General features: G+C 45.4%; 1 protein-coding gene across 1 annotated transcript in view; it reads right to left on the reverse strand.

Moving 5' to 3' along the window:
- The window catches only part of BRWD3 (bromodomain and WD repeat domain containing 3), a 47936-nt gene extending 25380 nt beyond the window's left edge, over positions 1 to 22556 (reverse strand). The window contains exons 1-11 of the mRNA XM_027725520.2: positions 22449 to 22556; positions 22278 to 22336; positions 22123 to 22152; positions 21799 to 21858; positions 13750 to 13900; positions 11628 to 11726; positions 5489 to 5649; positions 4245 to 4466; positions 2783 to 2883; positions 2084 to 2154; positions 1092 to 1192 (exon numbers count right to left, since the gene is read on the reverse strand). Of these exons, the coding sequence (XP_027581321.1) occupies positions 1092 to 1192; positions 2084 to 2154; positions 2783 to 2883; positions 4245 to 4466; positions 5489 to 5649; positions 11628 to 11726; positions 13750 to 13900; positions 21799 to 21858; positions 22123 to 22152; positions 22278 to 22336; positions 22449 to 22485 (1092 nt within the window). The 5' untranslated portion in view covers positions 22486 to 22556. The remainder of the gene's footprint in view (positions 1 to 1091; positions 1193 to 2083; positions 2155 to 2782; positions 2884 to 4244; positions 4467 to 5488; positions 5650 to 11627; positions 11727 to 13749; positions 13901 to 21798; positions 21859 to 22122; positions 22153 to 22277; positions 22337 to 22448) is intronic.
- Between the last annotated feature and the right edge of the window lie 1268 nt (positions 22557 to 23824).

Raw genomic sequence — 23824 nt, forward strand, 5'->3', positions numbered from 1 at the left:
TCTCAATCAGTTGATTCTTGATTAGTTTTTATTTAGCAAATTGTATCTTTCCTACAACAGTCTTAAAAATTCACGTATAGAGAAGTTTTATTTAAAGCTAAAACTTCCCCAGACTTACTGTGTTAAACACTCAAACAAAAAACTTCAGAGAGGTTTCCTGCAATTTTTAGACCTAATATTAAAGTGCATCAAAAAAATTTAATCCAAAAAATGCAAACCTTGGCTTTATTTCCACTCACAAACTGCTGAGAAACAAATGTTATGTTTCAGACATGAGTTTGCCTTTTTTTTTAATTTGCTAAACACTTGTGTTGGCTCCAGGCACTTGTATCCTTACTCCCACTGGTGTCTCCAGCTCCTGATAACCCATCTGGGATTTGTTGTCTGCAGGATTAAGAGTGGATTTAAAAAACTTAAAGGAATTATAGCTCCTTCCAAACCTGCTCAATACAGAAAACACTGTTTTGTGAGCAAAATACTTGTTAGATGTGTTGGTTTGGAGATGTAAATGGGACACCCAAGACTCCTGCTTAAGTTCTGTGAATCAGTTTAGATCTCAGGCCTAATCCATAAAATGCTGTTAGGGTGGGAAGTTTGAATTTTTATGGGAACCCTTCTGCATTACCTATAAAAAGATGCTCCTAAGCTTGATTTTCTAAAGGAAATTTCCATCATGATCCAAACTTTGACTAAAACCTGAATTACTTTGTTTTTCTTGTTATGTGAAATTGTGGTCACAACTAAAGTTAAGTACTCAGCAGTAAATTCAATAGGAAAAAAATAACATGGTGTTTTAAAAGTGCTTTAATTCCTCATTCCAACCCAGACTTTTTTCAAGAATACGGGAAAATCACCTGATCCCTCAGTTTTCTGGGGGAATAAAATATATAAAGCATATTTTGCACAAACTTCTTGCCTCAGAGGGAGTTAAAAACAACCATCCCCCTAATTCCCAGGCATTTAAACACCACAGTGTTGAGAGCCAAACAACTTCTAGAGAGTTAATAAATCAAACAGGATGTAAAAACCCAAGTTCCTGAAATCAGGTAAAGAGGGGGAAAAAAAGATTTGTGTCCTGTTTTTCCTCTTACCGTGTGAGATTCCAGCTCAGCCATTTTCTCTGGAGATTCTGAGCCCAAATAATAAATTCTTATCACGTGGTCAGTGCTACCTGTTGCAATGAACATGCCACCTAAGACAGAGAGTTTTCCATGAGAAGCAAAGTCATCCAAGGAATACCTTCTTTTAACTTTGTTTATCTGACTTTGCTGCTTTCTTGTCAATGCAGGAAACTAGTTTTAAACAGAAAGTTTCAATGTAAACTGGTAAATATAAAATAAAATATTTGAGTGCATCTTCAATTCTATTTGACACAAATCAGAGAAATTATTGCTGAATCAGGAGTCAGGGATTGCTGAGAAACTGGGAAAAAGCTCCTTAAGTAATACATTTTCACAGGATAGTCAACACCTTTGAAAGTATATTCCATTTATATACAAAATTATACTTCAAAGCCAAACCAATTCAATTTTATTAAGTGACTCTTTGCCCTTTCCAGTTTCCCTAATCTGAATTTTTCCACTGTGATAAAAAATTGTTTAAAAATGCTTGTGACAAACTTACATTCTTAGTCTTACTTTCATTGCAATTTCTTTACAATATTGCCCAAAAAGGGCACTGTTGTGTAATGTACTGCATTTGAAATGGGTTTAGTTATTTCAGGAGTTCTAGATTGAAGAAAGGAACGTGGCTCTAGAAGAGTTCTCCATTTCAAAAAGGCAAATTTCATGAGGAATTTTCTTTGTAAAAATATAAAAAAGTGTAAAAATAAAAAATATCTCTGATGTGCAAAACAAGAGACTTTCAAGCCTTGGAGTTGGTCAAGATATCTTAGTTTAAATTATAGGAAAAAAGAGAAAAAGCAACTTGAGGTAGACACTTGGCATGGAAAATTTCAAGCAATCCCAGTGTGACAGAGTTAAAATTAACTGGAAAAGGGTTTAACAGTATTTGTATTTAAAGAGAAGTAGCAGAACTGCCACCAAAGGACCCAAGTCCATGGAATACCTGACTGGACACGTACCAGAACTGAAGGATGAACAGGAGATCTGAACACCAGGCCTGGACCTCTCTGCAAATTTTACAGGACGATCCCTACGTGCAACAACACAACATTTTTACTTTTCATTGCTTTATTCAACAAAAACATCTCCCTGCAACTCAGGCTGGGGTCAATATGCTCACCTTAAATCTCTTTATATCACAATTCTCTCCTAAGTTTCCTAGAATTTTTCATTTGAGGCATTTTTGTCCTTAGTTGAATAAGAAAACCATAATTTTCTTAACTGAAAAGACTATTTAACTGATTTATCATGATACTCACCAATTCAAAACTATTTAAAACAGAACCTGCCAAACTATTCATCTGATGGCATTTACTCCCTATTAAATATGGGTTTGGTGACATTTGCATATGCATGTTCTTCTGATTAAAAGCAAATTATTTCTTCTGCCATTTTGGACAAAGATTTATTCCTAAACACAAAAGCTGGAAGTTCTTCCACAACTTTGCCTTGCAAGGCACAAAACCCAGAAATAACAACCCCAATCTCTGCCTCCCCACTCTGGGTTCCAACACCACAGAACCCCTGCCTATCCCCCCCCCAGTTTATTGAGCAAGAGAACGCCCTTATTTAATTATCTCAGCATTCTTCTCCAGGCCAAAACTCAAAATAAATCCCTTCTCGAGTCAAAATAATTATAATTATCTAAAGAGTCTTACTTAAATTTCATGGTGTTCGCATGCCACTGCCAGAAACAGATTGTTCCGTCGGCACCAGTGGAGGTGAGGTATCGTGTTGTTCCTTTCCTTGCTGGAGAGAACTAAAAATAAAGTTGGAACAATTAAACCAGCTGATTTCTTTCTCTTTTTTTCATGCTGGAAACCTGTAGGGAATTTTTTTCACTCGCCTATGAGCTTTCTGCCCAGGAGAACAGGGAGCAGGGATAGGCACAGAATCTGAACTTCCATAAAAAAAAATCAAGGTGATGGAAATGGAAAACACCCACATTTTGAGCAGGAATTCTTTATTTCTGCCACACATAGGAGAGCAAATTGGAGAAATGAAACAAGCCCAGACTCTTTTAATGGGGTATTAAAATGAGGAAATAGTTCTTTCTAGGATAGAACTGGATCAAACATGGCAAATAAAATGATTCCTGCATCCCAATGAAGAACAGCAGCACAGCAGGATCCCCACTCCCTCCCTCTTCCTGAATGTCTCCTCTGCCTCTCTAAGGAGTGAGAAAGGTTTTTATTCTTAATTTCATAACTGCAGCAATGCCTTTAATCCTCTGGTTATTTGGTAATTTGATAGAGGAATTGTTTCCTCTATTTGCATTGTTTGCACTGTTTCCTCAAAAAGCCATCACTGATTATATTCTAAATGATCAGAGTTTTACAAAAAGCTTGTGAGGAACATATATATGTGTGTGTATATATATATACACACACACATATGCAAATAAGTAATATAACAATTATAAAACCAGGTCGTAAAATACGTTTCCAAAACAATCACCTTAATATGGCTGAAATCAGACAAAATTGGAAGTGTAGGGAAGAGGGGGAGAAACAAAGCTCCTGGGGACCACTGGCATGATGGAGAAGCCTGTGCTGAATCCAAGGAAGCACAGTTCCCGAAGAGAGGGATTTGGAGCCAAACAGCCCCCCCTCACTCTACCCTCTAACATGCCAAATTGCAGGGAATGGTTTTTTTTTTATCCTGGAATTTTGATTTTTGGAGGTTTCTGGCAGTTGTGTTGTTTTTTAAAGAAAATCTGCGCTTGCTACAAAACCCAGAACAGCTCCTTACAGTACAAGTTAAGATAACAAAGAAGCGAGAAATGTGGAATAAGGAATTTTAGCTGATTCTTCCAAAAAATAAATGTTCTCCACGAACACAGGACTGTCAGCTCAGGTGCTGTGCCAGGCCCAGCACCAAAGATGCCAAACACAACTTCTTGGCTCATTGAGAGCACCAGACCTATCATTTTCTAGACCTAAGGAAGCAGCAGTGGGATCCCACAGCTAAAGGCACATGGAAGGAGCAGGATGAAGCAGCAGCGAATCTGCCAAGAAAAACACGGTCGAGTTGGGACGAACTTGAGAAGAAATGATAAATTTTTATCTCCAACTGCCAATCCCTGATTACCATTTGAACTCAAACCTGGTGGTTGCTCACCTGTATGGAAGTGATGGAGGCCGAGTGGCCCTGCAGGACGGCGAGGGGGGCGCAGGTGCGGAGGCACCACACCCGCACCACCTTGTCGCAGCTGCCCGCGGCCAGCAGAGTGTTCTCGTAGTTCACGGCCATGTCCGAGATCTCGGCCGAGTGCCCCCGCAGGGTGGACAGCAGGCGCCCGTCATCCGTCGCCCAGATCTTCACCAGACAGTCATCTGAGCCCTGGGAACACAGACATTCCCAAAGATCACCTAAATCTGCGGGCGGGCAGGGATCTCTGCCACCGCGAACGTGCCGGAAGCGCTTCAGTGGGATTCCGCTGTTATATCAGGAATAAATTCTTTACTGTGAGGGTGGATATTGGGAAGGAATTCTTCCCTGTGACGGTGGAAAGGCCCTGGGTACAAGTTGCCCAGAGAAGCTGTGGCTGCCCCATCCCTGGAAGTGTCCAAGGCCAGGTTGGATGGGGCTTGGAGCAACCTGGGCTAGTGGAAGGTGTCCCTGCCCATGGCAGGGGGTGGCACTGGATGGGCTTTAAGGTCCCTTCCAACCTAAACCAGTCTGGGATTCTGTGACTACGAACTATGTTCATATGAGTCTGGGGATCACCTTGTGCAGTCAAGGATTTCCACTTTATAAAATCATGGAATGACAGGATGGTTTGAGTCAGAAGGCACCTTAAAACCTCATCTCATTCCACCCCCTGCCATGGGCAGGGACACCTTCCACTAGCCCAGATTGCTCCAAGCCCCATCCAACCTGGCCTTGGACACTTCCAGGGATCCAGGGGCAGCTACAGCTTCTCTGAGCAACCTTTGCCCAGGGCCTTTCCACCCTCACAGCCAAGAATTCCTTCCCAATATCCCATCTAACCCTATCCCCTTCACCCGAAGGCCATTCCACCTTGTCCTGTTACTCCATGCACAGGGATTAACATTAACAGCTAAAAATGCAGCATTAATTTGAAAAATCTACTCATTTTTAAATATGCCAAACAAAAAGCAAGGGCAGTACCACAGAAATGGATGCTACTGTATTCTGGAGAAAATCTTAAATTAATAGTCACGTATTCACTGACAGACCACAAATTCTGGAAGGTAAATTTAGCATAAAACTAACTCGCAGCTGAAGTAAGTTGTGTCTGCATCTCAATCAGTGACCAAGAGGCTCATGAAACAAGGAAATCAAACCAAGCAAAGCAATCTCAAAAAAAAAAAAAAAAAAAAATCCAATTTTAAACTTACTGTAAAAATTCTCCTCCCACTGCGGTCAAAGGCGATACAATAAACAGATGAGAGGTGCCCCAAAATCCTCTTATGCATCTTCATGTGTTGGTAGGTGGATGTTGGGAACAAGTGGCTGAAACGGCCACATCCAGTTAATTGCCTGGCAGACAGGATGTGAACTGGGAGAGAAAAACAAAGCAAAAAAAAATCTGAGACATGAATTTTTGTCTAGAACTCAATGTAAATGAGTATTAAATCAAATATAATGTTCCTTAACAACTTTATAATTATAATCTATAAATCTGAGCCTCTTCCACCTCATCAGAATGTTCTGTATAATGTCCTAAAAAGAAATCCCACTCCTAATAAAGCCTTTCAATGCAGCACCACACGCTGCACCTGCTTCCTCACCAAAAATTACAGCAAAATTAAAAGTTCCCATCACAAGTGGGAGTTATTCCAATCTTCAATTCATGAACAGGTACAGATACAGTTACTCTACATGGATTAGGGAAATCTGCTTTATGGATATTAGATGTTCCTAATAACAATTACAAGAAATTTAGTTTTATAATATAATAATTGTTTATTTTCAGTGCTTTTTTGGTGATAAAAATCTTTCTTTGGAATGGTTTCTAGATCATATGGGATGGTCAAAGGTCTTCCACATGTTCAACATCAACATCACTGCATTCCTATGGCTGTGGAATTGAAGAATAAGAAATATATGGCACTGATGGGAAACTCCCCATGAAAAGAATGGCAGGTACAAGAAAAAACTGCAATAACAAATTATTTCCCACTGCTACAGACAGAAATCCTTCCAAGAACAGCCTGAAATCTAAATCCACAAAAACACCATGTAAAAAAGCCCATCTTTGATCTGATGCACAATTTGAGCTCGTTTTGGGGTATTTAATTTTAATTTTAATTTTATTAATATTTAATTAATATTACTGTTTTCCCCAACCCATCCTCATTTGTAGCACTTGAACTTTAAAACCCAAAGTTTGCAGGGGTTTTTCCAATGGCACTTGAGGCTCTAACACTGCTGGGCTGGTGGGTTTGTGGAGTCTGTGATAGCAGATCCCCTGGAGAAACTCCTTATCTTGCCTCCTGCACCTTGAAGTAGGTTGGGCTTCACAGGAGCACCACGAAGCTCCTTGGTGCCTTTCAACCCCTTAGTTTAAAAGTACAGTGAAAAACTCAACCCATTCCTTAATTGTCTCATCACATCATTCCCAATCTCCACAAAAAAGATTATGGAATACAATAAAAAAAAAAAAAGAAAAATCTGCAAAGTCAAGAAGTGCCATTTCAAAGGGTTACAAACCCATAACTCGCTCGTGCAAATTTGTACCATTGAAGCATCTATTAGCAAATAAATTTATTTCAGCTTTACAGAAAGTATTTTTGTCTCAAATTTGGAAATTTAGATTATTTTTCATCACTCAATGTACTTGAAACACAACACATGAGGGAAAAAAGCTGCATAAAAGACACTTGCAAAAGCCATCAGGCTCCAGCATTAACCTCACCTTCAGTCAATATTTGCTTTGCATGTAAAAACACATATTCAGCAGCACTAAAAAGCAAAACACACTAAAGCAAATTAATTTACTGTCTACCTACTACTGAATTGATGCCTGACATTACACAGGGCTGTTAAACAAAACTGTCTCCTCAAAGTAAGTAAAACTGAAATTTTTAACCTTTTTTACACCTCTAACACAGAGATCCCACAGTGCTAAATGCTCTACAAAGGTGCCTCAGGTTTTCCTATACATTATTTTATTTACTATGTAAGTGTGACAGCTAAAAAGCTAAATATTTAAAAATATTAAACCTCCCTTTCCCCCCACCCTGTGGACTCTGTGTGCCAACAGAGGGATGGAGTCATTCAGCAACCTGGTGATTCTGCTGTGCTTTTCAATGCTTAAAGCCTTTAAATACATATATGTTTATATATTTAAATACATAATAACAGTGTATCTGCCTTTAAGCAATTTCAAACAGCTCTGAATAATGTTTTAACCACACAAAGAACTGTGTGAATCAAAGAGGTATTTCAAAATATTCCCAATAATCACAATATTTTCTGTGTCTCCCTGCAATCCTTCTGAACATTTACCACTGATTTTTGGTGTAAATCACATGAAGGAAACACTAAAAGGTATAAAGAATATTCAGGCACCTAAATCCCAGTCTTGGCATCTCACTTTTCCGGTGGATTCCCAGCCTTGCAATCAGTTCAGCTCCAGCGGATATGAAAGTGATTTCACTTTTTTTTTTTCCTGTGTTTATTTCCCTATTTGCACAATGAGGACAAAACTCCTCAATCTCCCATGGATAATTACAAAATAAAAAGCCCTGTTTATGAAATGCTTCAACCAAGAGACATCCAGAACTATTGTTGTGCCGTGAGGAGCAACGACTTTATCAAAGCAACAGCATCTCTGGGCAAAAAAAACTATCACTGCTTCAAAAGGAACAAAAAAACATCCCCAATTCCAGTTCTTAGGAAGATTAATACACAATATCTAAATAGGGAATTACCCCCACATGACAAAAATCCCTGTGAAGTTTCCTTTCTTCAGCACAATGAAGTCCTTGTATCCCTAAGGCCCCAAAGCATTAAAAACCAACAATTCCCATCAAGAGAAACAGCAACTTAGTAACCCTAAAAGATTTTAGCAACCTATCTAATTAACTGATGTATTTCATGCCATACTGGGTGTAAAAAATGTCAAGTCCACCCCCTCTCAATATTCCCTGCCAGGAAAAACTTTCCAGACAGTTATTTCACATAAAAAGGGAACGGATATTGTCTTCTTGATAAGAAAAGTTAGTTTTGTCCCCAAACTGAAGGGCCATTTCAGCTCCTCCAACTAGAACCTGTAAAATACAGGCATTTTTCTTTTTATGGTCCTGGAAAATCACACCTTCAGGAAAATTAAGAGTTCTTTATGCAAGTCATATATGCTGCACATCAGCAATTCATTAATCACAACTTACCTCACATTCTACCAGAGGTAACAGCACAAATGTAAAAACCCCTGTAAGAAAGTTCACCTAGGAAGGATAAACCCCGAAGCCTGCAACAACAACCCACCAGTGTAAAGAAAGTTTAAAAACCAATCACCAGACAGCACAAATTTCAAAGTTAAGTCACAACTTCAGAAGGAATTCAGGCGTTTCAGATGGCAAAGTCACCGAGCAGCACCTGCTTGAATTCCTCCTCTCCCTACACACCCTTGTGGTGCTCCACTTTTTGCAAGGAAAACTAGAAAACAGGAAACGGGTGCAAATGTTTGGTTTAAAACCAGTTTCTCGAGGGTGATGAGTTCACATCAGACTGTTTTACCCTCTGCAATGAGCACTGTAACTTTGGAATGAGGACTTAAATTTTGCCCTCGTAGCAGGGCTGGAATGAGCGAGGATCGGGTACCACTCACAGAGAGCGGGAGAAACACAGGTCAGGATTTCATAAGAATGCTAGGAATTAAATACAGTTGGCTCACATATGGAAAATATCTTCTCAGAGTGGCCACAAAGAGAGCTGGACCCAGGAAAAGCACTGAAAGCACGACCTGTTCCAGCTCTGGGAGCCGCTGACCTCATGGAACTCATTTACAGTATGAGAGACACCATCGATTCCTGACCTCATCCCAGCGCTGCTCTTTGGCACGGCCAAGGTAGCTGGATCACCTTGACTGTGACTTTCCATCCAGCTCAAATGCTTGTTCACTGAGATTGTGCTTTCTGCTTCCAAATTCTGTGTTATTTTCACTAACAAGTTACCTACAGAAAGATTTTCATCCTCAGGTTAGTGCAGCTCGTAGAGTCAAAACAACCTTCTTTCTGATCTGCTTTGAGTTGCCTCCAAAAAACAAAGCTCTGACAAACTGAAGGAGCATTAAAAGCAGGTTTATCAAAGGGGAATAACTCCCAGTGCTGAGGTACTGCATGACCAGTCTTTCCACTTTCTGACTGGGAGAGCACAAACGGAGCTCTAAAAATCCCACGACTGCAAAACCTGTCCAGAAAGGCTCGACCAGACCATCTCCAGTGTTCCCTGGGTTGTCCTGGCAGCAGGAAGCTCTGCCAGTGTTTTCCCTCCCTCTCCTCCCCCAGCAGATCCCCACAGACTCAACACACAGACACCACATCCCTGGGAACAACTTCCACAGATCAGCACTTTCTCGGAGACTCCCCCAGCCAGAAGATTCCCAGCTCTGCACAAACACGCTGGGAAAAGGCAACACCGATTTCCTGCTCCAGTTCCACCAGACCTTTTATTTTGCAGTACAGACCCCAAAGTCCCATCCCAACCAACCCCAACCACATGGAAAGGCAAACCACTGCAGCTACCAGCTCTTCCAACTGGACCCTCCCAGCTGATCCCAGCTGGGCCATCAGTGATCCTGTTCTCCCAGCAGAACAACACACTCATGGTGGAAAACTTAAATCCTTATCACTGGAAGGGAAATTATATAGGAAGCCTTTTAGCTGCTTGTTCTATATCTTATTTACCAGTTCACACAGGTAAATGTATAATCATCTTGTCTCACTCCTGAACACACACGACCATGGGTGTCTTTTCCTTCAGCAAGTAATTCCAGAAAACTCCCTCTGACTGAGCGAGCACGGTGTGGGAATTCATGGTTATGCCAAAATCCCAAGGAGGTCAGACACTCTTCTTCATCTTGTATTTAAAACAAGACACACTGGCTGGCACCACTCAGCAGAAAAAAAAACCCACCCATTTTGCACAAATACATACAGAATTTTGTGACTTCAACTTCAGGATTAACAATGAGGAATCCCAAAACCAAACTCCTGCCTTAAATATAGTCAACTCCTTATTTTAATCTTCATACACATTTTCTTCTCTTACTAGTAGTTTATGTAGTTACACCAAGCAGGGCTGTATTCCTGTATTCTTCCAGGAATCAGTGCTTATAAAAATTAATTCCTGGCTAAAAAAGACCCTTTTCCATATAATAGCTTTGCATTTATTAAAAAAGCAATTAGGAAAACACCAAACACAAGAAATTATTCTGTTCTTTAAGTCACTAAATAATCACCAAGCAAGCAGCACAAACGTTTGCCATGAAAACATGACAAATGCTGAAGCCCAATCTGCCAGGTTGGTTCATTAATAATACCACATATTCCAAAAACACACAATCTGATGAAAGAACTGATCCAAGAATCCATACAGAAATACAGCTGTAGAAGTTGTGTGCTATAAATCTCCAATCTAGGTTATTAGTAATCCATCAGTACAACTGCTCACAGTAAAGTAACTGCAGAACCAGCCTAAAATAACAAATACAAAGATATGGTAAAACCAGAAAATTGCCATCACCATCCCTATGCCTCCAAAAGAAGGGATTCCCTGACAAACCAGCAAAACATTTGCACAAACAGAGATAAAATACTCCAAGAAGAACCAAACCAAGATTCACATTTATGCCCGCAAGAACCAAACTTGTTTGCTATAAAAATAGTTAACCAAAGTTCAGACCATACAAGGAAAACACTTCAGTTTAAATAAAACAGAGCAGCTCTGTGATGAGATGTCAGCTGAGAGCCCACATATTTTTACACAAGTTCTTTATCTGTGTGGACAACTGAGTCTGAAGTAACACAAATGTTGCTTTGGTGATTATTTCCTTTTAGGAGAGGGATGTTGCAAGCAGTCTGTTTTCTGTCATAATGAAACTAAATGGAATTCTTGAGTCAAAAAAAACTCCCTGGGAGCCAGACACTTTGTTCTGGCTAAGATTCCTCTGATGATTCCATGATTCCATGCTCCTGTGGCCATGCCTAGCCAATCTTATAAACATATGTATATATTATGTAGGGGTATCATAAAAAGATACTCAAACCTGTTGCCCTCCAAACAAGTTGATGTGCAAAGCTTTGCAAAACATGCCTACACACACTGTGGAAGATCCAAGCCTGAATAACACAAAAATCATTCTACTTTCAGGGAGAAATCTATTTTAGATTAATTCACAGCGACATGTTAAAAAACACATTAATGCAAACCCATAGTAGTGTTTCAGTCAGTGAGTGCAACTTTCAGCAGGACAGGAATAAATATACAGAGGGGAGAAAAACCCACCACCTTATGCAGTTCCAAACTCACCCACGTTTGGTGGCTTCCCGTAGTTCACGGGGAGTTCTGGGGGTCGGCCCCTGTGCAGAGCTGCAAAGGCAGAGCCTTTCCATAGCGTGTGTCTGAAGTCTGCACCACAAAGAGGACAGAAATCATCAGTAAATGAAATAATCAGGAGATCAAGCACCGCTCCCAGCACCCCAGAATAAGATATGCCCTGTTAAACATTTTGCCAGAGACCTAACACTTAAAGCTACTCTGATTTCTAGCTCCTAAGGAATATCGCTGTAAATGATTTCAACTTCTTTTTGGTTAATTTGGGTGGGTAGTGAGTCTAAATTGACGGAAAGAAAAAGAATTTAAAAAGTGAGTGCATTTTGTATTGAGGCAGGCCTGAGCTTTGCCATGTTTTGAGTCCTGCAATCCCAACACTGAAAGCACCTCTGCTTAAGAACTGTACATTTGAGAATACATACACACATTTGCTCCCTGAAAGTGGAAAAGTGAGGTTTTTTCCAATAAATCTGTTTTCCTGCAATTGGTGGCAACATGCCCTCCTTTCAGATTGTCCTCTGCACCCCAACCCTCTCAAAAAATCATTGTTTTAAAGTGAAGACTGCTTTCTTTAAGACTCTCCAGCTCTCTGCTGCCAACTGGCCTCGGAGAGCCTCCTCTCTAGAACAATAGTGATTTTTCTGAGTGCCTTAAAAATCAGACCTGGATTTCTTCCATTTCTGGCCATCTGGAAGGAGAGAAATGAGCTTCCACAGGGAGTAAGTAGTGAAACAGAAGGACAGTGCCACAGGTTGGTGGGTCTGTGTAGCACCATGTACATCTCTGGACATCAAGTGCACGAGCTCAGGGGACTCAGAGACCCCTGAGAGCACCTGCTCATTAAACTCCAAACTGCAGCCCAGAGTATTAAATGATACTCATTAAAAACAGCACTCAAGACTTCCCAAAATAGATAAACCACCTCAGAAGTTCTGTCTCCCTGCATAAATAAAAATGTTTATTTTCTCTCCATGTTTTGCTGCTGTTTTCTGCAAACTGAGTGTGAAATGAAGGAATGTTTCTCTGCAAACCTGAAATTCTCTACCCAATTACATCAAAGCACAGGCAAAACAAGACTCAGTCCCAAAACTCTGGGTGTTTGCAAACAGCACAGCCCTCCAGGAGACATCCAATGGATCAGCAGAATGCCACAGTCCTTGTTAGCATCAGTGTGACTTCACAGGATGCAGGGAATTAAGTGCTCAATGCCACCAAAACAGGAAGGTCCTGCTGTCCCATCCCTCCTCCTCTGCCAGGATGATGCTCCTGTGTCACCTCCAGCCCTCTGATCCTTTTCCACCAACTCATTTAATTCACTGCAACAAATTTTGCAACATTTCAGCTCTCTGAATCAGCACATCACAGGATCCAGGAAGTTCTGGTTCCTCCAGGGAGGAAGTGTCAGGGGCATGGAGTGAGGAGGGAAGGGAGGAATCACTCTCCAATAGCAGATGGCTCTCAGATCTGTTTAGTTTTAACACAAAACCGCTCTGAGGATCATTCTCTCAAGCAGAGCAGTTTTTCAAAGGGAATAGGACTGTTCATGAAAGGATTGGGAGCTTTCAAATTAACTCTAAGCAAGGGCAAGCAGGAATTGTCACTGAAGAATCAGCCTCACCTTCTCCCACGCCCTAAATGCTGCCCCCAAATCCCACCTTGTCCTGTGTCTGCACAGCCAGGGAATCAAATCATGGAAGAAATAAGGCTCAAAAATTGCCCAGCAAAACACATCAACTGCTGGGTGATTTTAGACACTGCTGTGTGCAAATGTATATGAAAAAATGGCATTTTTCAGATGGATCAAACCCCTCATCCAGTTCACACCATTTACACAACCACCAGTCCAACACACTGGGGAAAGGGGGCAGGGAAAGCAAGTAACAAGATCAGACAAGAATTGCTTAAAATGGCGCTTTCAACCCCAGAAAATATATCCAACAGGGCCAGCAACAACTGCATTTTAGCAACAAGAAAGCTGGCAAGCATAGGGGACAAAGCAGAGCTCATCAAACACACAGACAGCACAACATGAATCGAAACAAAAGGGTTTTTTGATCATCAAAACGGGATTCAAGCACAAATCAGTGGAGATTCTTACCTTTTGCTGCTCTCAGGAGAGACTGGCGCCCGACACCCAGCAAAGTCTGCACCCCTAAAACACTCTGGGGGATTTCCTTGTCTAAGAGGGGTCCAAGCCTCTCACAGATCCTAAGAAGATAATCCGGAGGGATGTGTGCATTGACAGCCACCTAAACACAGGAACAACGCAGACGTTGGAAAACTGGTTTATTCTTGCTTCTCCTGGTATTTCTTTTCTTGAATATTTCATATTCAAGCGTAAAGTTACTGAAATCAAGTCTAAAAACCCCTCCAAAATTAATTATACCAAATGTTGAAGTGATGTGGAGCGTTGAAAAAGTTAGACCAGAAATTCCAGGTTCGAGCGGTTTAATTGTAATTTAGGATATCCCTTAATAACAAACAGAGTCCTTGAAACTCAGAGTTCCCAGTGCAGTGCTCTGCTCAAACAACTTTTTTTTAAACCCTTTTTACCCTCCAGTTCATTCTTTTCCCATTTCTTGCTTAGCTGAAACACCCTTATGCTGACATTACTGTATGAAGCACATGTGCTAAACCCTCAAAACTTTAAATCTTACCCTAAAAACTTAAAATCTTACCCTAAAAACCCTAAACATCACCCTCAAAGCAATACCCAATCTCCAGCTCCTGGGAATAGGTATGTTTAAGACCCACATGTGTAGGCTCCAAATTTGTCACGTTGAGAAAACGTTCTTGTTTTCTCCTTTCTTTTCTACTGAGAGACAATATTTTTTCCAAGAGTCTGTTATCCAGAATGTCCTGCACTTGCCTGACTTTCATATTTACTAACTGGCAGGAAAAACTCCCCATCAGGGCTTATTTAGCTCCTTCAACGCAGGACACACAGGTAAATCCACCCTCTTTTATGGATCAACAGCATCCTGCCTTCCCAGATCCCAAGGATATGCCCAGTTCCCACCCCACACACCAGAGGGAGCGGCAGGAATTGGGAAGGAGGAAAAGGTGTGTAGTTCACTCAGCCCTGCTGCCAAAACATTGTTCACTCAACTGTGTCATCAAACAGATTATTAGCACATGGCAGTGGGAATTTTTTCATTCCAGTTGGGCAACAGCAGTGGAGCTACAGGACACAACACGGCCAGGCAGGGGGTGGATAATGTCACCACCTGCACCATGAGCAGGGTCACCACCATCCCATAAATCAGATTTTAACAAAAAAGAAAAAAGGGAAGGTTTTTCTAACAATATGTACAAATTATCATTTAACTAAGGCCAACTAAAAACTCTTCCAGTGTGACTGAAACTCCTGGAGAAAATCAGGCTTCTCTCTCCACACATCCTTCAGTCACTGCAGGTTAAAGGATCATCCCTGGCCTCGCAGTGGAAACAGGAGGATTGTCCCTGTGCAGGGAAGAGAAACATGATGGCTGCATTCACATGTTCCCATTCCATGACTTTTCATCCTGTGAGTGTTAAGGAGTGACCCCCTGAATGCTCTCCTGCTCTGACAGGTTCCTCCAGCCATTCTAACTTCTTTTTCCCCAAAGAGGAGTTCCAAAATTCCCCTTCTCAATATAATTCAGCCAATGAAGTTCAGTGTATGAGCATGAATTGCCTTTCATTGTAAATGACAGGATATAACAGAAGTCAAAATGAGATGAAAGGATTATCCCAAACTTTGGTATTTGCCTCTTTTTCTTACTCATTCCTGAAATATTCTAAATGTGTTAATGCTACAAAATATTTTATTACCCTCCACCAGCCTCCCTTCAAAGTGTAGGGGATCTGAAAGGGTCTGGAACAAGGGAAGTCTCAAAGAGAAAATCTGCAGTTTAGCAACATCTGAGTATGAAATCCTCATTTACATCTCTGATAACCAGTAACAACCTTCCCAGTCACCAGCTGCCAATATACAGCAATATATCAAGCTTAAGATTAAAAGATTAAAAGGAGTAACCAGCTCAGAAGTGTGAAATTTTACTTCCAGGATAAAAATAAACCAAATCATACCACTCTCTCTGGAAATACAACGTCTCACATAACATTCCAACCCATTCTCCCAGTGTAACATGGCAAACACCTCTTTTCACCCCAGAGCTGGTCTGGGAGTATCATCAACATTCCATGTTAAGACAAGCAAATATCCCACTGCAGAGACAGAGCACAAGTTACTCCACAAGCAGTCCTGACTAACTCCAACATGGAAAAGGACTTTGTGTTTAAGGATGAAGCCACAGTTTTACAGGGAACAGCAAAGAGGGAACACGGGCGCTGGGGCTGGGACAATGTTCCCAGAGGAGGGGTGGCTGGAGCAGCCTCATGGAGCACAGGGCAGTTGTCTGCACATGCCCTGTGGGAATTTCCCTGGGATATCCAGAGGCTGAGCAGCTCAGGATACCAGACCTCTGTTTGATCACTGCCCACACCAGAAAGGCTGGCAAATCCACCATGGAACCACAGTTAAAGGGGCACATGTGAGCTGCTGAAGCTTCTACATTTTAGTGTAGTTTTATTGGACTGTAAACTTTCCTAAGGAATATTTAATGTGGAGCACATTGCCCACACCAGGCACGTGCCACAGTGACCATTCCCTCTTCTCTGCATTTGCAATCCAAACCATGCCACACCACAGAGAAGGCTCTATCACACTCCTTTCCCTGCACAATTCCATGTTTCTACAAGCCACAACAGCCCAAATAAGTGGTGCTTAAGCTGAGCATTATTACTGTTGTTACTACCAAACAGCTCCAAAGGCAGGCAGCAAAACCAGCAAATTCTCCTGGAGACTTTTTTCCAAAAGAACTTCCAGATAAAATGCTTAAATCACAGCCCAGAGCTAAACAAGCTGTGGTTTTCAGGTTTCCAAAAGGACTTGAAACAAAAATCCTTCCTTTCACCTCTGTGTGAGAAGTTGTAAATGGATTTTAAGTACTTTCCTAAAACACGAAGCTGCAAACATCCAGCTGAGAAAACCAGTCTCCCAGGTCAGATTTCCCTTAAAAGAAGGATGAAAAAAAGCAAAGGTATAACCACATCTCTTAGTGTGTGCTTGTCCAAACCCAACATGGCAAAATTAGACAACAGCAAGGATATTATCAGCTCCTCAAATATATTAGAAAATATGTTTAGAATGTATGAAAATATTTTGGAAGATAATTAGAAAAGTGGAAAAAAATAAAAATTAGTAATACAGGCCCAAACCATGCACGTTTAAATAATGCAGAAGAGCTGAAAATGTGCTAAGTGAGAACAAATACTGCACCTTGGGATAAATTATAAAGACAAAATGTTTTGTTGCCTGAAGATGTGAAAAACTCTATAAATAAAGTTAAAACATGATAGCACAAGAATGCCACAGTACCATGGAAGAGTTCACTGACACAGTAACCACACAGTTATAATGGATCTAAAAATGAAGAATTGAGTAAAGCAAATCCATTCTTTATAAAAGAACTCCTCTTTTTAAAAAAGTCTCCCAGTCCTGACTACTTGAGTCAGGCTGCAGAGAAGTTGTTACAGCGATAAGCAGAGGAAAAGAACTGTAAGTGAAGTCATGTCAGGGCTGGGAGAAATTCAACCCCCAAACCTGTTCGTGCTCCTGTGGTTCGAAGCATCAAAGTGTCACCTCAGAGACCATGAGCAAGGTGTCCTGTAATTCCTGTTTGGACACCCCTCTCAGGCACAGGGTGGGATTTTGGGGTGTCCTGTGCAGGGTCAGGAGTTGGACTTGATCATCCTCGTGGGTCCATTCCAACTCAGGATATTCCATGACTACGATTCTATGACCGCTGACAATATCTCCTCCAAGGAAGGTTTCAACAAACAGGAAACAAAAAAGACTCTTTGTGATGACTACTTAGGATGCCTGTCTTCCCAGAAGTGGGAACCAGGGAGCTCGGAACCATCTCTTTTGGGAAGCCCAGTGAAACATCTCTTCCCAGGACAGATCTGAGGCAGGAGGTGCAGACTGAAGGGGGGCAGCAACGTGGCCCCATCCCTTGTGGGCAGGCCCAGCTGGGCCTCAGCAACACATTTCTATCCTCCAGGTAGTCCTGCAACACTTTTCTCATTTGGAAAATAACCATCAATTAAGAATCAATTGACAACTGTATCAAAAAGCAGAGGAGGAGGCCGAGAGACCCAGGGCAGCTGAGCAAGCAGGAAATTACGACCTCAAAGAGGGAATCTCAGCAGAAGGAATCTCAGACACTGGACCTGCACAAGATGCCAACAATATGCAAATAGATGTGGATTTAAAAAGCCTTTACCCACTTGGTTCCCCAGAGAGAACAGGTTGGAACAACCATGTTACCACATGACATATTCCTGAGGTGACAAAACTGTAACATCTCTTCTCTGCTAATGCTGGGATTGGCAGGATCTATAAATACCAGCACCTCAGACTCAGGGCTAGTTTTAAATCAATGCAGATGGGCAAGGCAGCAACTCAGAGCCAAATCCCATAAGCTGTTCCATACCAGCACAGCCGTTCATGGATGCAAATTCCCCACTGTCCAACAACAGCTGATTTTCTGTTTTGCCTGAAATTACACATATTTCAGCACAAAGACCAAAACAGGCTGAGCCAGAAGACACAGCCCATCAGAAAGTTCTTAAAAGCAGAGCAGAGCCAGTCACCTTTATCAGGAATAAACAAAGATAATGTGGAACAGCAGGTCACTGGAGACTGCACTGATAATCGGAGTCGTTCAGCCTGACTCATCTGTACAGCAGCTGAGTCCTCATCGAGGGCTGCTGCTCATTTAAAATCACAGTACTAATTACCTGCAAGTTGGACACGCTTCAGGCCAGGCTGGATGGGGCTGGAGCAACCTGGTCTGGTGGAAGGTGCCTCTGTCCATGCCAAGGGTGGACCGAGATGGGCCTTAAGGTGCCTTCCAACCCAAACCAATCTGGGGTTCTACGATTCTGTGACCCTGCCCTTTACAAACACATCTCATGCCTCAAGACCACCAGCAGCCAAAAACAGAGTAAAACCACTCTGGAGCACCCCTGGACGATTCAGCTGGAGGAGACTGAGGGGAGACTCATGGGGCTCTGCAGCTCCTCCCGAAGGACAGCTCCGATCTCTGCTCTGTGTGACAGTGACAGGACTCGAGGGAGTGGCTGGAGCTGAGTCAGGGGAGGTTTAGGGTGGATCTCATGAAAAGGTTCTTCCCCCAGAGGGTGGTTGGGCACTGAACGGGCTCCCCAGGGCAGTGGTCTCCACCCCAAGGCTGCCAGAGCTCCAGGAGTGTTTGGACAATGCTCTCAAGAACAGGGGGAGATTGTTGAGGTGTCTGTGCAGGGCCAGGAGTTGGGCTGGATGATCCTTGGGAGTCCCTTCCAGCTCGGGATATTCTGTGATTCTGTGATTACCTAGACAGGCAGCCACATGTGGCACACAGAAAGTGCTCCAATGTGCAAATAAGCAGGAAAGACAAAGTGAACACAAATGCATGTGAACTTGTATCCTCTGTGTGGTTTCGCTCACTAAGTACAATTCTTATTAGTGTGTCTTAAATTACTCTTCTGTCTTGTGGCACCTGTCATTTGCAGTAAAATATTAACTTTAAAGGAAAAAGAAACAAAGAAATCTCAGAAAGAGTTTTCAGATCCTGACTAAAAACTCGAGTGAAGTGGGAGTAAACGTTCCTTAGATAAAAACCACCCAGCAGGCACTGGGTTGTTACATCCTTATCATTTCCAAAAACCCAGAAGCAATAACAACATACTCAGTGGCCACGATTGGTATATTTTCTGAAAAACACCACTGCTGACCTGAACAGCCACACTGAGAATGCAAAACAAAGCTGAAACAGCAGAACTAGAAATACTCTGTAATAATACTGAGCAAACAAACAAACAAATCAGACTTGTCTGCGTTGTCAACTCTCATCACTTCAATCACCTCAGGCCTGCCTGACCAGAGGAGCTGCAACACCCAGCTGAGATCGTAAATAATTTTGGTTTTCTGTCTTTAAGGTTCAAAAAGGAGAAATAGGTAGAAAAAAAAACCTTTGGCACCAATTGCGGGCAACTAAAATTTAATTTTGGTTCATTACGTGCCTGAGATAATTAAAATGAAGGTCGGAGAGATCTGTGTCCTTCACAGCCCTGGCTCTGTCCTGAACGTTCAGACATCCAGCCAGCCCTGAAGTCGAGGAGTTTGGGTTAATAAAACAATCATATGCAGCCAAAGGTCCAAATTCCAAACACATCAGACCCTAAGCACAGAGAGGGGGAAAAGCCTTCCTTCAATATCCTCAGCTCTCTGAGGATTAACAGAGAGAAGCTCAGCTCATCCCACCTGGCATCAACCCGTCTCACTGTAATGATTCATTTATAATCCCATTCCTTCCTGTAAATCCTTCAGGTAAATAATATCAGAGAAAAAGGCAAACCAAAAGGATTGGTTAGTGTTGATTAGTTTAAGACAGAGGAAAAAGTCTTAGGACTTAATATTGATAATTTTATACAGAAAAAAGCAATTTTCCACGAACTCCAAAACTCGCTCCAAAATGGTTTGTCTCCCATTTCTGAAGTTTGAAAGAAAAGTACATGGTTTCAAGATGTAATATACACACACAAAAAAGGTGTTAAGGTTTTAAAGCTTTTCTATCTATGAATGAAAGGAAAAAAATGTATATGTTAAAAGACCAGTATGTCTGACACCAGACTTTACACTGGCACTGCCAATATTCCTCTTGGATCCTGGGTGCAGTCACAAGCTAAACCTGAGACAGCCCATAGCTAGATTTCAGATTCTCTGGGAAGAGAGAATCAGAATTTATTGAATGCAGTACTTACTCTACGTCTGTTCACTCAATTTACAGTCCCAGAATTATCCACCAGAGGTGCGATGAAGCACAACTTCCCTGGAATTCTGAATATGCCTTGGAAAGGGAAAGGCAGCGGATCCAAATGTGGACACGAGGAGCTCTCCTGTCTGCACCTGAGCTCCTACAACGTTGCTAAAGTGGGAAACCACGTCTTGAGCAAGGTACAGAGGGGTTTGAGCAACAGCCATGAGCAAATCCCACACCCCCACTGCTCCGTGGGAGAGGCCGGGCCGTGCTTCCCATTCCTTCCCGGTGAGGTGACGGTGCTGATCACAGGTACCAGTGCTGTAAGAGCTACCGGGAAGTTCACAGCATTCCAACTGCAAAGCGCCGCACGGCATCACCCAAAGCTCCCAGAAACGACACCAAGGCCGTTCGGACCCTTTGGAAACGCACTGGAAGGATTCGGGTTTGTCACCTCCACAGTGACACACCCCGGGGGGGGCGCAGGGACACGGGCCGCCCCCGGCCCTGCCGAGGGGCCTGACCTTCCTCAATGACACACATCCATACGTTTGTATCTCAGCAAAACCCGCCGCTCCGTTTATTTCACCGGCATTTACCAGGCAAAACACCCCCGTCCCCGACCCCCCCCTTCCCCGCCTCACAGCAGGCCCGACCGCCGCGCTCAGCGGCGGCTTTCGCGCAGGCCGCCGCAGGCCGGGAATCCCTGACCCAGCCCGGCGGCACGTCCGGCACGTCCCCCCGCGGGGCTGCGGGGCCCGGGCGGAGCCCAGCGCGGTGCGGGGCAGCCCCGCGGCCCCGGCGCGGCCCCGGCCGAGGGTGCGGGGGCTCCGGGGGGACCCGCGCCCCGCGCCCCCCGCCCCGCCGCGGCGCCGCCGCAGCCAATCAGCCGCCGCCTCACATCGCGGCGCAGCGCTCCGCGCGCTGTAAGGCGCGGCGCCATTGGCTGCGGCGGGTCCCGGAGCGTGCCCTCGGATAACCCCCGGCCCCACAATGGAGCCGGGCCGGGGGCGCTGCGGGCGGACCGGGGAGGTCTCACCGGGTACCCCCGGCCCCGCGGAGCCCACACGGTCTCCCCTGCGCTCCGCTCCGCACTCCCGGCCCGCCGCGGCCTCGGCGGGGCGCAGTCCGCAGCGCCGTGGGGGACACGCACACACACACACGCACACACATACGCGGGGAGGGGGGGACGCGGCGCCCGGTGCGGCGGCGGCGGCGCGGGGAGAGGGGGGGGGTGGGTGGGAAGTTGCCGGGAAAGTCGGGAGTGAAAGTTGTCTCACCAGGTCCTCGAAGCTCCGGCGGTGCTCCTTGCCCTGCCAGTCCAGGCGCCGCGGGATCAGCTGCGGGAGGGACACGGGGCCGGGGGCGGCCGTCAGACCCCAGCGACCCCTCCCGGGGGAGCCCCCGCCGGGGCCCGTCCGCTCCCCCCCGGGAGGAACCCCCCCGGGCAGGAGCCCCCTGGCCCTGCCCCGGCCCCGCCGCGGGGCCCCCGCGCTCCCCGCCGGGTGTCCCGGGCGGAGATGGGCTGGGTTAGACGGGGCAGGGCAACCCCGACCCCCCCCGTCCCGAGGGCTTCCCCCGTCCCGCCGGGGCAGGCGCCTCACCTGGTGCTCCTCCAGCTCCTCCACCAGCACCTGGGGACAGACGGACACACAGACACACACACACAAAGGACGTGAGCCGGGCGCCCGCAGCGCAGCGGCTCCGCCGCCCCGTCCCGTCCCGTGACCGCCCGCCCGGCCCGGCCGGCTCCGCTCACCTGGGCGGATTTCTTGCAGGGTCCGGACTGCAGGAACCGCGCGATCAGGTAGTAGAGCTCTGCGGAGGGGCGGGGGAGAGGGCGTTAGACACGGTTAGAGCGGGGGGTGGCGGAGGTTGCGGGGGGGGGGGACGGACGCGGAGCGCAGCCCCCGCCGCCAGCGATACCCACCGGCTTCCAGCTGGGTCGGGGCGGCCGCCGCCGCCATCCTCCTCGGGAGGGGGGGAGGGGAGGCGGCGGATGGCGGCCCGGGGCACGGCGCTCCTAGAGCGGGCGCGGCCGCATGCCGGCGCGGCGGGGCGGGCGCGGGGCGCGGGTCCCGGTGCGGGTGCGGGCGCGGGTCCCGCCCGGGCTCATCGCGGCTCCCTCCGCGCACCGAGCGCCGCCGGCACCGCCCGCACCGCCCCCGCCCGCCGACGGGGGGCGCGCGCGGCTCCGCCGGGCGGGACGGGCGGGCAGGAAGGGCGGCGCCGGCACGGGGCGGGCGTCGCTTCCGGCCCCGGAGGAGGAGGAGGAAGAAGAAAAAGACGACGAAGAAGAAGAAGACGGAGTGGAAGTGTCCGGTCCTGCGCCCGGGGTGGGCTCGGGGGCTCTGAGCGCCGGCACGGCGGGAGCGCTGAGCTGGGATGTGCCCGAGGGGGGCACAGCCGCCGTTATGAGGGGAACGCTCGCGGACTCGGCCCTCGCGGCCTTCAGGGCCTCAGCGCTCCCGGCCCTGGTCCTCCCGGTCTCGGGGCTCCCGGTCCCGGCCGTCACGGCTCCAGCCCTTCCAGCCCTCATGGCTCAAGCCCCCACGGCTCCGGCCTTCAGGGCCTCACCGCCTCAGGGCTCCCGGCACCGGCCCTCAGGGCCCTTCTAGCCCTCCCTGTCTCAGCCCTCCCGGCCTCAGATCTCACAGCCCCTGTGCTTCCAGCCCTCCTGGCCTTCCCGGCCCTGCTGCTTCCCACCTCAGATTTCCAGGGCCTCAGTGTGACCTCCTCCTGCCCACCATCGCCTGAGAAATGGAGCCCCACCGTGGTCCCAAAACCGAGCAGTTTTATTTAAACGAGAATGCAGGGATCCAGGAATCTGATACATCCTGTCATGGGTAGGGGCACAGAGCCCGTCGATGTGTTCTGGAGGGGACACACTGCACGGGAGGAAGGTGACAGCCCTCACTGGCTCCTGGTAAACAAGGCCTGGATGTAAGGAAAGTTTTCAGGTTTGGGTGGCCTTAGTAGCCAGATTAAAAGTGTTTGCTCCCAGTGACCAGGAAATGAAAATAAGATGGATATGGCACCCGTGCTCCCCAAAGAACAAAGGGTTCAGTGTCAGTGTAGAGAGTTTTAATGGAAATAAATATTTTTCCATGGGAAGTGTCCTGTCAGAACTCAAGAATTCTGTGTCACTTCATCAATAAGTTGCTAAAAGATGAAGTGAATTGACAGCATTCCTCAGTGTAAAGTTGTGTTTTGTCACCACAAGTACCTGACGTTTGGTGTTGGGACTCCAGAGCCTTGGCAGTCTAAAAACCACTGTCATCACAGGGAATAACAAATGGCAACCGT

This window comes from Pipra filicauda, unplaced genomic scaffold (genome assembly GCF_003945595.2).
Source record: "Pipra filicauda isolate LSUMZ 115617 unplaced genomic scaffold, ASM394559v2 scaffold281_size1565311_pilon, whole genome shotgun sequence".
Lineage (NCBI taxonomy): Eukaryota > Metazoa > Chordata > Aves > Passeriformes > Pipridae > Pipra > Pipra filicauda.